We start from the raw sequence: 13,917 nt of genomic DNA, 5'->3' as shown, positions 1-13,917 counted from the left end.
CTCTCCCTCCCTCCAACGGCCACCGTCACTCAAGTGTGCACCAGTTTTCGTGGTGGAAATGGACTTCATCAGGGCCCCAGGAGGGGCAGAGGGCAGGAGGCTGCCACTGTCTCCCAGGTGAGGAAGCCAAAGCCCAGAAAGGGGGAAAGCCTTATTCAAGGTCACTGAGCCAGTGTGGAAACACGAAAATCCTGACTTCCGGTTTCTGAGGCTTCCTTCCCCCAAGGCAGGCAGCTCCTGGCTGTGCAGCTCCTTCCCCTTGGCGGCTCCTGCCCCCTCTTCCTCCCCTTTGGGGAGCCCTCCGACAGGTTCCTGTCCTCCCAGGCCCACTTCAGCTGCCTTTTCTGTTCTCTCCTAGAACTGCCATGGATTTAAATCCCAGTTTCTCTATGTCCAAGCTCAGTGAACCTGAGCAAGCTGCTTGAGTGTGGGCTTGGGTCCCGCCTGCAGAATGAAACTGTATAACCCCCACCAGCCTCGGCCCCATGTACCTTCATGGGGACCCCGCCCTGGGGCTAGCTCCCTCCAGCAAGGAGCGGATGGAAGCAGGAGGGGAAGGCCCTTCATACACTGTAAGGTGCTGTCCAGATGTGAAGGGCTGGTGTCACTTCCTCTACGCCCTTCAAACAGGTGACTGGCAGTTGGCCCCCACTTCCTTGCTGAGTAACCTTGGACAAATGACTAAACCTCACTAAGCCTCAGTTTCCTCATCTGAGTATCAGGGCCCATAATGCTGACCTCCCTGGGTTGTTGAGAGAATTAAAGGAAATCAAGCTGGGAATTTCAGAGCTGTCTCCACAGGAATCAAGGGGAATCTTTGCTTTACTACGTGTGTAACTCCTGACAGTCCCATGATGGTGAGCTCAGCATTGTGGACCGCCCTCTCTCCCCTTGCCAGAGCCGGCATCTCCTGACCCCACCTGAGCCCTGGAGAAGGAGGTAGGGCTCCCTGCCCACAGAATGGGACTGGCCTCCTGAGCCATACCTCACTGCCCCAGTCAGGGACACCTGTTCCCAAAGCCAGTGTGGCAGGGACAGAGAACAAGCACCCTCTGAACACTGTCAGGGCTAACTTCCTCACATGACCCAGTCACTGCAATGATAGCTGTCCACATAACTCACCCCCTCCACCCCCGGCCCTCCCACCTCTCCAGGGATCTGCCTACCTGAGCCACATCTTCTGGTTCCTCTGAAGTGGGTGCTACAGATGGCGGGGAACAGGGTGCCAGGCCCTTTCTGGGTGGTGAGACACCAGCTGCCAAGAGATGGGAAAGGGGCCCTGAAGCAGGTGGAGATCCTGGAGTCCCAGGAGGTCCCAACCTGGCCGAAGATTTGAGACCTGTAGCCATCACCTTAAGGCAGACCACCTCATGCAGTGGGACAGGAGCTGGCTCCTACTTCACGCGGACCCGGGGACGCCTCCAGTTTTCAGCTAAGTGCTGAGGGCAAGTCACTGAATCTCACTGAACCTCCATCAAATGGGGAGAGTGACTCCTGCTGCACATAGCCAATCCGAACAATGGTGCAACAGTACGATCATAGAACACAGCACCCACGTGTGGCTGCACTAGCAGCTTCCCCACCACCAGGGTAGAAGAGGTGAAGGAAAGGAAAAGAAAGGAGCCACATGATGCTGGCCTGACAGCTCAGGAAAGGGGCTGCCTCCTTGGGGTTGACAAGGAGCTGTCCTGCCTATCCCCAAGTGGGTATGGGGGGCCAGAACCTGGACTGCACACCCCCTCACCAGAACAAACCCACCCACCCTGGGTTCCTCTAAGACTCAGTTCCTCAGGCCGGGAGCAGTGGCTCACACCTGTAATCCCAGCACTTTGGGAGGCTGAGGTGGGCGGATCACTTGAGGTCAGGAGTTCGAGACCAGCCTGGCCAACATAGTGAAACCCCCGTCTCTACCAAAAATACAAAAATTAGCTGGGTGTGGTGGTGCGCGCCTATAATCACAGCCACTCAGAAGGCTAAGGCAGGAGAATCGCTTGAATCTGGGAGGTGGAGGTTACAGTGAGTAGAGATCGCACCACTGTACTCCAGCCTGGGCGACCAAGCAAGACTGTCTCAAAAAAAAAAAAAAACAAAGAAATTCAACAACACTATGGTTGGTGCCAGGAGTGGCTCCAGCTGACTGGGGAGAGGCTCTTAGAAGCCACACGAAGAAGCTGGACTTCATCCGGACATTACTCCCCAACCCCTTTCTGATTTCGCACAGCCCCTGGGCTTCCTTCAATCATGCCCTGGCTCCCTGAGCAGGCTGTAGCTCCTCCAGGGTGGGGGTCCATCTGCTGTGCCCAGGATCACTGGCACCCACTAAGCGTGGTGGCACAGCAGAACACTCAGCACAGCACCGCAACATCTCAGCCAGGGGCAGGCTCCAAAGTTACCCAGTCTGGTAAAAAGTCAAGGCTAGTCAGGCCGGGCGCGGTGGCTCACGCCTGTAATCCCAGCACTTTGGGAGGCCGAGGTGGGCGGATCACGAGGTCAGGAGATCGAGACCATCCTGACTAACACGGTGAAACTCCCTCTCTACTAAAAATGCAAAAAATTAGCCGGGCGTGGCAGTGGGTGCCTGTAGTCCCAGCTACTTGGGAGGCTGAGGCAGGAGAATGGCATGAACCTGGGAGACGGAGCTTGCAGTGAGCCGAGATCGCGCCACTGCACTCCAGCCTGGGTGACAGAGCGAGACTCCGTCTCAAAAAAAAAAAAAAAAAAAGTCAAGGCTAGTCAAAGTCACTCTTGAAATGCCTCCACTTGCCCAGAAAGTACAGTCCAGGACCATCTGGGGGAGTCAAACAGTCAGCTTTGCCTCCAGAGTTGGAACACATCACTGTTTCCTTTGCAGCAGCAGATGGGATAAAAATGGTTTGTATTTAGGGGCCAAGTTGTATGAAAGGCACAAACTGTACCTTTTTTTTTTTATTACAAAAGGCAGATTTATTAGAGAAGGTATGAAAATACATCGCGAGGTTGACAAAACAGGCAGCATAACAGACAAGGGACTATCTGCCATAAACTGTACCTTCATCAATGAGAATCCCTGCAGGGAAAGGGAACGCCCGTGCCCACGCTCAGCACGGTAACCTGGGCCCACCAGGGCTGCCCCTGCCTACCAGGCTGCCCAGAGAGGGCCAACAAATGAGCTGGGCACCACCAACAGCTCCCCGCACCCCCCGCCCACCCCCCACCACAGAGTCCCAGAGAAGAGCCCAGTAGAGAGAGATTCAGGTTTGGTCACAAGGAAGGTTGTGGGCTAAGGCTGAATTGCAATTCGAAGGAAGCCAGCTAAACGCTGATCAATGGCGTAAGAAGTAATAAGAATACTAATCTTGGCTGGGCACAGTGGCTCACACCTGTAATCCCAGCGCTTTCGGAGGCCAAGGTAGGTGGATCACTTAAGGTCAGAAATCCCAGACCAGCCCGGCCAACATAGTGAAACCCCATCTCTACTAAAAATACAAAAATTAAGCCAGGCATGGTGGTGCATGCCTGTAATCCCAGCTACTTGGGAGACTGAGGCATGAGAATCGCTTGAATCTGGGAGGCAGAGGCTGCAGTCTGCCAAGGTTATGCCACTGCACTCTAGTCTGTATGACAGAGCAAGACTCTGTCTCAAAAAAAAAAAAAAAAAAAAACTAATCTAAATACATGCTAAACACAGGTTTATACATTTCCTCATTTACTCCTCAAGTCAACCCTGTGAGATGGGTGTTATTCCTATCCTAACTGCAAAAGGGAAACTGAGGCAGAGTGGTTAAATAACTGACCCATGGTCACCCAAAGAGGAAACGGCAGAGTGAAAATTTTGAGTCCACGTTTTTAACCCCAACCTTAGACCGCCTCTCACCAAAGCCTCGGAGGTCTGGAAATACTTTCATTTTGTTTTCTATTAAAATATACACAATGTTATTAGTTCAATTATTTTAATCCCTAGTGTTACATCGGGGGAAGGGGTATAACATATTATTTTAATTTTTCTGCTTTTGCCACGTTCTAAGTTTTCCTGTTTATTTTTTTTGTTTAGGGATGGTGTCACGCTCTGTTGCCCAGGCCAGAGTGCACTGGCGTGATCATAGCTCACCGCAGCTTCAAACTCCTGGCTTCAAGCAAACCTCCCACCTCAGCCTCCGAAGTAGCTAGGACTACAGGTGTGCCACCACTATGCCTGGTTAATTTTTTTATTTCTATTTTGGTAGAGACAGGTTCTTGCTATGTTGCCCAGGCTGGTCTCAACAACAATCTGCCCGCCTCGGCCTCCCAAGGTGCTGGGATTACAGGCATGAGCCACTTCACCCAGCTCTTTTCTTTATTTTCTAAAGTGATTTATTTATGGCTGGGCATAGTGGCTCACGCCTGTAATCCCAGCACTTTGAGAGGCCAAGAAGAGTAGATCCTTTGAGTTCAGGAGTTCAAGACCAACCTGGGTAACACGGTGAAACTGCACCTCTACTAAAAATATAAAAATTAGCTGGGTGTGGTTGCATGCACCAGTAGTCCCAGCTTCTCAGTAGGCTGAGGTAGAAGGATCACTGGAGCCCAGGAAGGTTGAGGACGCATTGAGCTGTGGTCATGCCACTGCACTCCAGCCTGGGCAACACAACAGAGTAAAACCCTGTCTCAAAAACAAAAAAAACTGGCCAGGCGCGGTGGCTCAAGCCTGTAATCCCAGCACTTTGGGAGGCCGAGGCGGGCGGATCACGAGGTCAGGAGATCGAGACCATCCTGGCTAACACAGTGAAACCCCGTCTCTACTAAAAATACAAAAAATTAGCCGGGCGAGGGGGCGGGCGCCTGTAGTCCCAGCTACTCGGGAGGCTGAGGCAGGAGAATGGCGTGAACCCGGGAGGCGGAGCTTGCAGTGAGCCGAGATCATGCCACTGCACTCCAGCCCGGGCGACAGAGAGAGACTCCATCTCAAAAAAAAAAAAAAAACTATATATATATGTGTGTGCGTGTGTGTGTGTGTGTGTGTATACACATAATATATGTACATATATATGTATATGTGTGTGTATGTGTATATACACATGTGTGTATATACATTTCATTTTATATATATATATAAAATGAAAGAAAAGATGGCTGGGTGCAGTGACTCAAGCCTGTAATCCCAGCACTTTGGGAGGCTGAGGTGGGTGGATCACCTGAGGTCAGGAATTCGAGACCAGCCTGGCCAACATGGCGAAACCCCGTCTCTACTAAAACTACAAAAATTAGCTGGGTGTGGTGGCGGGTGCCTGTAATCCCAGCTACTTGGGAGGCTGAGGCAGGAGAATCGCTTGAACCTGGGAGGTGGAGGTTGCAGCAAGCCAAGACCGCACCATTGCACTCCAACCTGGGCAAGAAGAGTGAAACTCCATTTCAAAAAAAAAAAAAAGGAAAGAAACCTCTGACTTCATAAAACTCTTTAAAGAGCTGGCCCAGGGCTGGGCACAGTGGCTTATGCCTGTAATCCTACCACTTTGGGAGGCTGAGGCGGGCGGATTGTTGTTGAGACCAGCCTGGGCAATGTAGCAAGAACTTGTCTCTACCAAAATAAAAATAAAAAAATTAACCAGGCATAGTGGTGGATCACCTGAGGTCAGCAGTTCGAGACCAGCCTGGCCAAAGTAGCGAAACCCTATCTCTACTAAAAACACAGAAAATAGCCAGACATGTTGGCGCATGCCTATAATCCCAGCTACTCAGGAAGCTAAACCAGGAGAATCGCTTGAACCCTGGGGGCAGGGGTTGCAGTGAGCCGAGATCACGCTATTGCACTCCAGCCTAGGCAACAAAAGCAAAACTCCCTATCAAAAAAAAAAGAGTTGGGCCAGGACTGTCCAGACTGAGAGCAGAGGCAGGAGGGAGGGGCTGAAACGGGCTCTACTCAGACCCAGGGGCAGCAGGAACCCAGCGTAGGATTCAGGACACCTGGATTCTCAACCCAGCTGTTCAGTTTGTCTGCTGTGTGATCTTGAGCTCCTTGCTTCCCCTCTCTGGGCCTATTTCCTCTCTGCAGAAGGGGAGGCCCAGCTGCCCCCAAGAGAGGTTCTTGCATGGGAATGCCCAGTGACCTCACTCAGAACCAAGGTCACCTTGTAGCCCCTGCAACTCTGGTTCCCCAGCTCCCCAGCCTCTCAGCTCTTAGTCACTTCTGTGGAAGACAGCACAGCAGCCTCACCAGACAGGGCCACTTCCCTGCTGGAGGAAAAACCCAAGGAAGTGTCTGCAAACAGGAAGTGAGGGTAGGTGCCGGGGAGGTGGGCTCCATGCTGCAGATGAACTCAACCTGCTGTGTCTCCTCTGATGTGATTGTGTTCATTTTCTGGTGGATGTGTTTGGTGTCTGTCTCCCCCATGGGAATTCAGCAGCGATTACATTCACAGCTGCAACCCCAGAGCCCAGCACAGGGCTCTTTTATTCAAGAAATATTTCAGGCCACGCACCAGTGGCTCACGCCTGTAGTCGCAGCACCTTGGGAGGCCGAGGCAGGCGGATCACTTGAGGTCAGGAGTTCAAGACCAGCCTGGCCAACAGGGTGAAACCCCATCTCTACTAAAAATACCAAAAATTAGCCAGGTGTAGTGGCGGTTGCCTGTAAGCACAGCTACTCAGGAGGCTGAGACAGGAGAATCGCTTAAACTCCGGAGGTGGAGGTTGCAGTGAGACAAGATCGCTCCATTGCACTCTAGCCTAGGCAATAAGAGCGAAACTCCGCCTCAAAAAAAAAAAAAGAAAAGAAAAAGAGGGACCAGGCACGGTGGCTCACACTTGCAATCCCAGCACTTGGGGAGGCCAAGGCGGGCAGATCGCGAGGTCAGGAGTTCGAGACCAGCCTGGCCAACATGGTGAAACCCTATCTCTACTAAAGACACAAAAAATTAGCTGGGCATGGTGCCGGGCGCCCGTAATCCCAACTACTCGGGAGTCTGAGGCAGGAGGTTAAACCCAGGAGGCAGAGGTCGCAGTGAGCTGAGACTGCGCCACTGCACTCCAACCTAGGTGACAGAGCGAGACTCCATCTCAAAAAAAAAAAGGGCAAAACTCTGTCTCAAAAAAAAAAAAAGAAATATTTCATGAATGAATGAATGAATAAGTAAATGAATGATATATTCCTCAGCAGCCTGTTTGCAACTCAGAAAACCAGTAGCAAGCATCAAACATCCCCAGGGCCACCCCCTGGGCCAGCCTCCATGAAAGGCTGAGTCCCCCTCTCACCTTGGCCAGGACTGGAGAAGTGGTTGTAATACTGGGACACATAGGTCATGATGCTGAGGCAGTCAGGGACGCTCATGGAGACCATGTCACTGGGGTCCAGGAGAGCAGGGATCCCCAGCTCCTTCTCAGCCACTTCAAAGGCCTGGGGCGGTGACAGGTGCAAGGGTGGGAGCAGCCACAGCAGGAAGAGGAGGCCAAGGAGGAGGCAGCGTTAGGGGGCGACCCTCAGCCTAGGCTCAGCTCCCCTCGGTGGGATGGGGTGACTGTGGGCTCCCCTCAGTATCAATCCCACCCAAGCGCCACAGGACGGCCTAGAGAAAAAGGAAGCCTGGTGCTCCATGCATGAGGGGGTTGGTGGGAAGTAGAAAGTGGGGAGAGGTGCAGCCAGGGCCGGTGTACAAGGGCAGCCACCCTGCAAGACCCCTGCCCTCCCCACCAAACACACACACACACACACACACACACACACACACACACACACACAGAGCCTCTTGGGCTTCCATCTGTCCAGGAACTTACCAAACGGTTATTCTCGAAGACATTGTCCTTGGAAAGCGAATCAAAATCTCTGCAAGAGGCAAAGGGAGGATGATTGGTCAAGAGGGGAGGTGACTGGGGAATAGGGGCAGGGTCAGAGTCAGAAAGGAGCTGAACAGAGAAGACCTTGTCCCGGCCAGCATCAGCCTCAGCAGGGTTGTTGGGGAGTCTGTGGATTACTGGGGGGGAAACTGAGGCAGCAAACACTTGCTGCTAGAGCTGGAGCTGCCAGGGCAGGGCAGGGCGTGAGCTCACAGACCCTGGAGGCATCCAAGCAGAGGCTGGGAAATCACTGAGAAGGGGCGGGGCTCAAGCCCAAGCTTTCAAGCTTTAGATCCCTTCCCTCTTTCCAGGAAGCCACCTCTGGAGTCCGTGGCAAAGACACAACTAAGACCCGCATGTGACCTCACCCAGGGCGCGGTGCTGGGCTCCGCTGTCTCATTTACTTTCTTTTCATAGCAACTCTGTTTGGCAAGAATCAATCTCATTTTACAGATGAGGACACTGAGTCCTGGAGAAAGGAAGCCACCAGCCCCGGGAATCCACATGCCTCGCCCTTCCACTGCTCTCAGGCCCCTGCAGATGTATCACGTACTTGGAGGAGCCACACCGATTTGCTGAATCCCAACCCAGTCCAGCTTGCAGATGAATGTTTTTCATAATGGGGCCATGAATAGAAGAACAAGTTTGAACCAGAGTGGAAATCTACATACTCTGGAGCTGCTGGCACAGAACAGCTGGTTGGCCCCGCTGGGCCACTCCTGGGGCAGCTTCCATTGGGGAAGCAGTGAGGGATTTTCTAGTTTCTAAACTGGGACAGGTGAGAGGCGGCAGGGCCTGTCTGGGGGCCCCAGCATGGGACAGCTGGCTGGCCTGCAGGCTTTATTTATCCCCCTCCTCCCTCCCCACTCCAGACCGCTGAAACCAGCAGAGGCAGCTCAGGCTTCCCACCGTCGGCCTCCTGGGTGCACCCGCATGCCGCCTTGCCCTTCTATGGCTGAAAACTGCAGCCCTGACTGCCAGAGACGGGTGGGCAGAGGCAAGAGCAGGCCACACCGCCTCCGAGGGCTGAACTCCCATGTGACCATGGGGTTGGGGGGATCAGCAGTCCTTCCAGCATTCATTGTCCCATCTGCAAATCAGGGAAAGCACTAGCACCACCTCCCAAGCTGGTGGAATCCCAGCTTGGTAAAGAGCAGGCCTCGCAGATATGAGGGAGCTGGATAAGCACAGCCCCTCCCCCTGCCCCCAACACTTTTCCAGGCAGGGGCCAAGGACTGTGAACCCTGGGCAGGAAAGAGTTGCTTGAGGACCCTGGAAGGAGTCTGGTGCCCCAGGGCTGGGTGGACAGGGAGAGGGAAGGTGACTATGTCTGGGCACCAGCTCCCTTTTTGCCACTCTGTCCAGGCTACTTCCTTCTCCCCTGGGCTGCCTTCCTAGCTCCCCTTTTCTGCCACTGCCTCAGAGTGCGACCTTAGCAAGCTGTTTCACCTCTCGAAACCTCCATCTCCCAGTCCGGTACATGACACTACGACAGGGTGAGGGAACACCATGGTACCCAGCCCCCAACAGAGGCTTGTTCCAAGACCATATGAGACAAAAGCAACTTGTCTCAGCCATTTATTTCAGTCATCCCACAAGTGTTCCTAGAAGGCTGGGGTCACATTCTATCCACTCTGTGTCCCCAATTCCCTACACAGCTCCCCAAATTTCGAAGACACTCTGTAAATGTTTGTTGAATGAATCAATGCTGAAAACAGTGTGAAAACTGTAAAAAAAAACTTCAGGATCCTGCAGGTTTTCCTCCAACTTCTTCCACCCCCATCTCTGTCCCTAATTAACATCTGTGTTTTGGTAACACATATATTTTCTGAGAGTCCTCCGAAGCCCACGGAGTTCTACTTGGCTCTGGGGAAAATGAAGGACGCAGAAATGAAACCCACATGGTCCATGCCCTCAAAGGAGCTTAAACATGTCTGGATTTCGCGTGGTGCGGAGGGATGGCCCAGCCCCCACAACCCTCGTCCCAGCAGAGCCCTGGGCCAACACTGGGTTCACCCAGGCAGGGCCCACGACCCCAGAAGCCTGAACCACTTTAAGAGATGATTCTCGCCCTCACCCGAGGCCCTCACCCCTACTCTCACGGAGATCCTCCCAACCCAAGACTGAGGCCTTCCCTACACATTATGTGGGACCTGGGCCTCAGCTTTTTTCCTGTGCAATGGGCTGACAGCATTGCAAATGAATGCCTGGACATGATTCTGGATTCAGAAGGGGAGCCGCCCTCCCCTGCACAATTTTTCCAGCCACATCCCTCCCTTGCTTAAAACTTATGTGGCTCGGCCAGGCTCGGTGGCTCACGCCTGTAATCACAGCACTTTGGGAGGCCGAGGCAGGTGGATCACCTGAGGTCAGGAGTTCCAGATGAGCTCGGCCAACATGGTGAAACCCCATCTCTACTAAAAACTACAAAAATTAGCCGGGCATGGTGGTATGTGCCTGTAATCCCAGCTACTTGGGAGGCTGAGGCAGGAGAATTGCTTGAACCCGGGAGGCGGAGGTTGCGGTGAGCTGAGATCATACCATTCATTGCACTCCAGCCTGGGTGACAGGCCTCCATCTCAAAAAAAACAAAAACAAAAACAAAAACAAACCCGCAAGGTTCCCTGAGGCCCCTATCCATGCTTCTTAGCCAGCAAAAGCAGCTGTCAGCCATCTGTCCCAACTGCATCTCCCAACTCGCTGCCTTGTGCTCCCCACTCAGCTACACGGCCTCCAGCTCTGCACACACCTCCCGCCCCTCGCCTTTGCTCAGACGGGGTCCTCTGCCAGAACGCCCACCTGGCGGCCCTCACCTGGTTCCTGCCATCTCCTTGAAGACTATATTCTCCCTAGGAGGTCTCCCACCCCTAGCCCTCTGATAGGGTACATGGAATTGCCATCATCATTTATACATGTTTCCCGTACAGGTGTGGGAGAGCGTGTAGGGTTGTCTGTTTTGTTGGCTGGTACTTCCATTACCAGGTACAGTGTCCAGCACAGAACAATAACTCTACAAATACTGGTTGAATAAATGAAGAAATCAAACATTGTTATTGGGCCAGGCATGGTGGCTCATGCCTATAATCCCAGCACTTTGGGAGACTGAGGCAGGCAGATTACTTGAGCTCAAGAGTTCAAGACCCGCCTGGGCCACATGGCAAAAACCCATCTCTACAAATACAAAAAAATTAGACAGGCGTGGTGGCGTGTACCTGTGGTCCCAGCTACTCGGGAGGTTGAGGTGGGAGGATCACTTGAGCCCAGGAGGTGAGGACTGCAGTGAGCCATGATCGTGCCACTGCACTCCAGCCTGGGTGACAGAGTGAGACTCCGTCTCAAAAAAATTTTTAAAATTATCATTATTCCCCTATTGCCTATAACACTACTTACAATAACGAATGTTAACTGAATGCTTATTATCGCATGCAATCCTCACAACAATTCTATGAGCTGTGTCACATTACCAGTCCCACCTCACAGATGAGGACACTGATGCCTGCAGAGAGCCCATGAGGACCCAAGGCCGTGCGCCTAAGACATGGAGAAGCTGAACACAAACCAAGCGGCCTTTACTTTGTTTTTTTTGTTTTGTTTTGTTTTGTTTTTTTTTTGAGACGGAGTCTCACTCTGTCCCCCTTGCTGGAGTGCAGTGGCCGGATCTCAGCTCACTGCAAGCTCCGCCTCCCGGGTTCAGGCCATTCTCCTGCCTCAGCCTCCCGAGTAGCTGGGACTACAGGTGCCCGCCACCTCGCCCGGCTAGTTTTTTTGTATTTTTTAGTAGAGACGGGGTTTCACTGTGTTAGCCAGGATGGTCTCGATCTCCTGACCTCGTGATCCACCCGTCTCGGCCTCCCAAAGTGCTGGGATTACAGGCTTGAGCCACCGCGCCCGGCCACGGCCTTTACTTTGATGATGACAGGCTCAGGCCCACCAAATGGCTTCACTTCACACCCAAGTCCCCTCCCACACTGGGTTTGTCCCTGCTTCCTGCCTCACTCCTGCCCCTCAGACAGAATAGAAGACCCCTTGGGCCCTCCCTTCCAATGCCCAGGTCCAACCCTGGTGCCCTTTTCCTCCATCCTTCTACCCCCTGCTCCTGGGCAACCAGGCATCAATCTTGTGTTTCCATTAGTATGGGTGTGACATGCCCCACAGTGGGCAGGGACCCACCTACATGGCCACCTCATCTTGTTCCCTTCTGTATCCACAGCCCCAAAACCCTCTCCTCCAGGGCCCAAGCCACGACCCACAGACATGGTACTGCAGGGTACATACAGGTAAACCAGGTGCACCTGCACCATGGAATCCCGAGGCAATCCCTTAGAAGCCCTCCCACATGCTGCCCTTGGACAGTGCAAATCTGGAGGAACAGGCACAGAAAGCCTCCATCTGCCAGGCCGGGGGGGCCCTGGCAAGAGTGCTGCATGCAGAAGGCGTAGGGACCAGAACTCTCCTCCCTGATTCACAGGTGGGACCTGAAGTGCAAGGAATGGCACCACAAAAACTCACCCAGTGTTTTAGGAATGAATGGACGAAAGGAGAAGAGGTTCTCTGCTCAAGGCAGAGAGAGCAAAGACAGAGGCTCCAAGTCAACTGTTGTGGGGAGTCTGAACGCATTTTCCCATGAGAACCTCACTGGGCAGCTCTGGGCAGGAAGGGGCCATTTCACAACCTGCAGCAGCCGGTTGGTGTCTGTCAATCGGATCCTAGGAGTCTTCCCAACATCGCCAGTCCTGTGACTCCTCTTGCGCGCCCCACCTGCGTGCCCCACTGAGGAGGGCAGCAGGGCCATGGAGCACACACTCGGGAGGCAGGGCTGTGTCCTAACTGGGGAGGAGTGGGGAAAGCACAGGGTCTGTACATCCGTTCATCCAACACCTGTTAACCGAGGTCTTCTCTGCGCCGGGAACTGTGCTAGTGTCTGGAGACAAACTCCTATTTGGGGGGTCAGAGAAGTGAAGGTTCACCTGCACACCCGGAGCAAGGGGCCACCCCGTGTGGGAAGCCTCGTGGGAGAGGGGAGGCACAGCGGAGAGGAGTTTAGGGTAGGAGAGGCCCAGGGCCCCCAAAGAGGGCTCAACACCCCTTCAAAGAGGTCAAAGGCTTAGGGGTTCAGTGATCCTCGGCGGAAATCAGCGCTCTGTGGGCGCGGCCGTGTCCCTCGCGGAGGGACCGGCCTCGGGGGGGGGTTTGGGGTCCCAGGGGCTGGGTCAGGACGGCCGGGCGGGGGAGGGGCGCCCGGGGCCGGGGTCTCAGGGACCCGCCCGGCGTCTGGGTTCGTCGAGGGGGTCGGCGTCTCAGCGTCCGGGGGTGGCGCCTGTCACTGCCCGGGCTCCGCGTCACTGAGGGGGGCGGCGGTCGCGGCCCCGGCCCGCCCCGCGCCGCCCGCTAGCCCGGGGCCCCGCACTCACAGCAGGTCGGGCCGGTGCCGGTGCAGGATGGCGCAGAAGGCCAGGCCGTCCCGGAAGGAGCTGCTCAGGTCGCGGATCTCCACGCCGCGGTAGCCCTCGCACTGTCGGCGGCACCAGGCCAGCAGCGCGCCCCGCGGCCCCGCCATGACCCCGCGGCCCGCCCGGCTCCGGCTCTGACTTCGGGGCCCCGGCTCGGCCGGGACGGCGGCCGCCGCGCGGGCCCGGTTTCCGGCTGCGGCTGCGGCTCCGAGCTCGGGCGCCGACCGGCAGGGCGCGGGGCGGGGCGGAGGCGGGGCCGCGGTGTCCTCGCTCGGGCGCCCAGCTGCCCTGCCCCAACCTGCCCAAGCAGCGCCGCCGCGTGGCCCGGCCCGGCCGGCCGCCGCCTACTCCGCGCTGCCCGCTCGCCTCATTGTGGGCCGGCCTTGGGCGCGGGCGTCCCACCGCCTCCGTCCCCGCCCGAGGCGCGCCCCACCCAGCAGCGGCTCCGCCCCCATTACGGAGCCCACCCCTACCAAGACTGGCCGGCGCCCCATCGCCCGCCCCTCGACGGTGCCGGGCCCCCACTGCTCCACTGGGTGCCCGCGAAGCCCCCGCACCCGCCGCAAGCGGGCCCCTCCCCACGATGACTTCACTGCCGCGGCCGCCGCCGCGCCGCCCACCAGGAGCCCTCCACCCTTTGGAGGCGGGACATCTCGTGCTCCCATTCGGCCTCCTTCCAGCT

At 55.3% G+C, this 13,917-nt stretch overlaps 1 protein-coding gene across 3 annotated transcripts in view; it reads right to left on the bottom strand.

Annotated features, from left to right (window-relative positions):
* The window catches only part of LOC105464552 (MICAL like 1), a 36,583-nt gene extending 23,068 nt beyond the window's left edge, over window positions 1–13,515 (bottom strand). Inside the window, exons 1-4 of one of the 3 annotated variants that reach the window (XM_071080560.1) lie at window positions 13,197–13,515; window positions 7,726–7,774; window positions 7,207–7,348; window positions 1,167–1,255 (exon numbers count right to left, since the gene is read on the bottom strand). In XM_071080560.1, coding sequence (XP_070936661.1) covers window positions 1,167–1,255; window positions 7,207–7,348; window positions 7,726–7,774; window positions 13,197–13,342 — 426 coding nt within the window. In that variant the 5' untranslated portion in view covers window positions 13,343–13,515. Of the gene's footprint in view, window positions 1–1,166; window positions 1,256–7,206; window positions 7,349–7,725; window positions 7,775–8,153; window positions 11,370–12,294; window positions 13,093–13,196 lie in introns of those variants that run through there. The other 2 variants (XM_071080559.1, XM_071080558.1) reach the window with 2 other exon arrangements.
* Between the last annotated feature and the right edge of the window lie 402 nt (window positions 13,516–13,917).

Source organism: Macaca nemestrina, chromosome 15, assembly GCF_043159975.1.
Source record: "Macaca nemestrina isolate mMacNem1 chromosome 15, mMacNem.hap1, whole genome shotgun sequence".
NCBI lineage: Eukaryota > Metazoa > Chordata > Mammalia > Primates > Cercopithecidae > Macaca > Macaca nemestrina.
The sequence above is the reverse complement of the archived record's forward strand: the minus strand, read 5'-3'. Positions and strand labels throughout refer to the sequence as shown.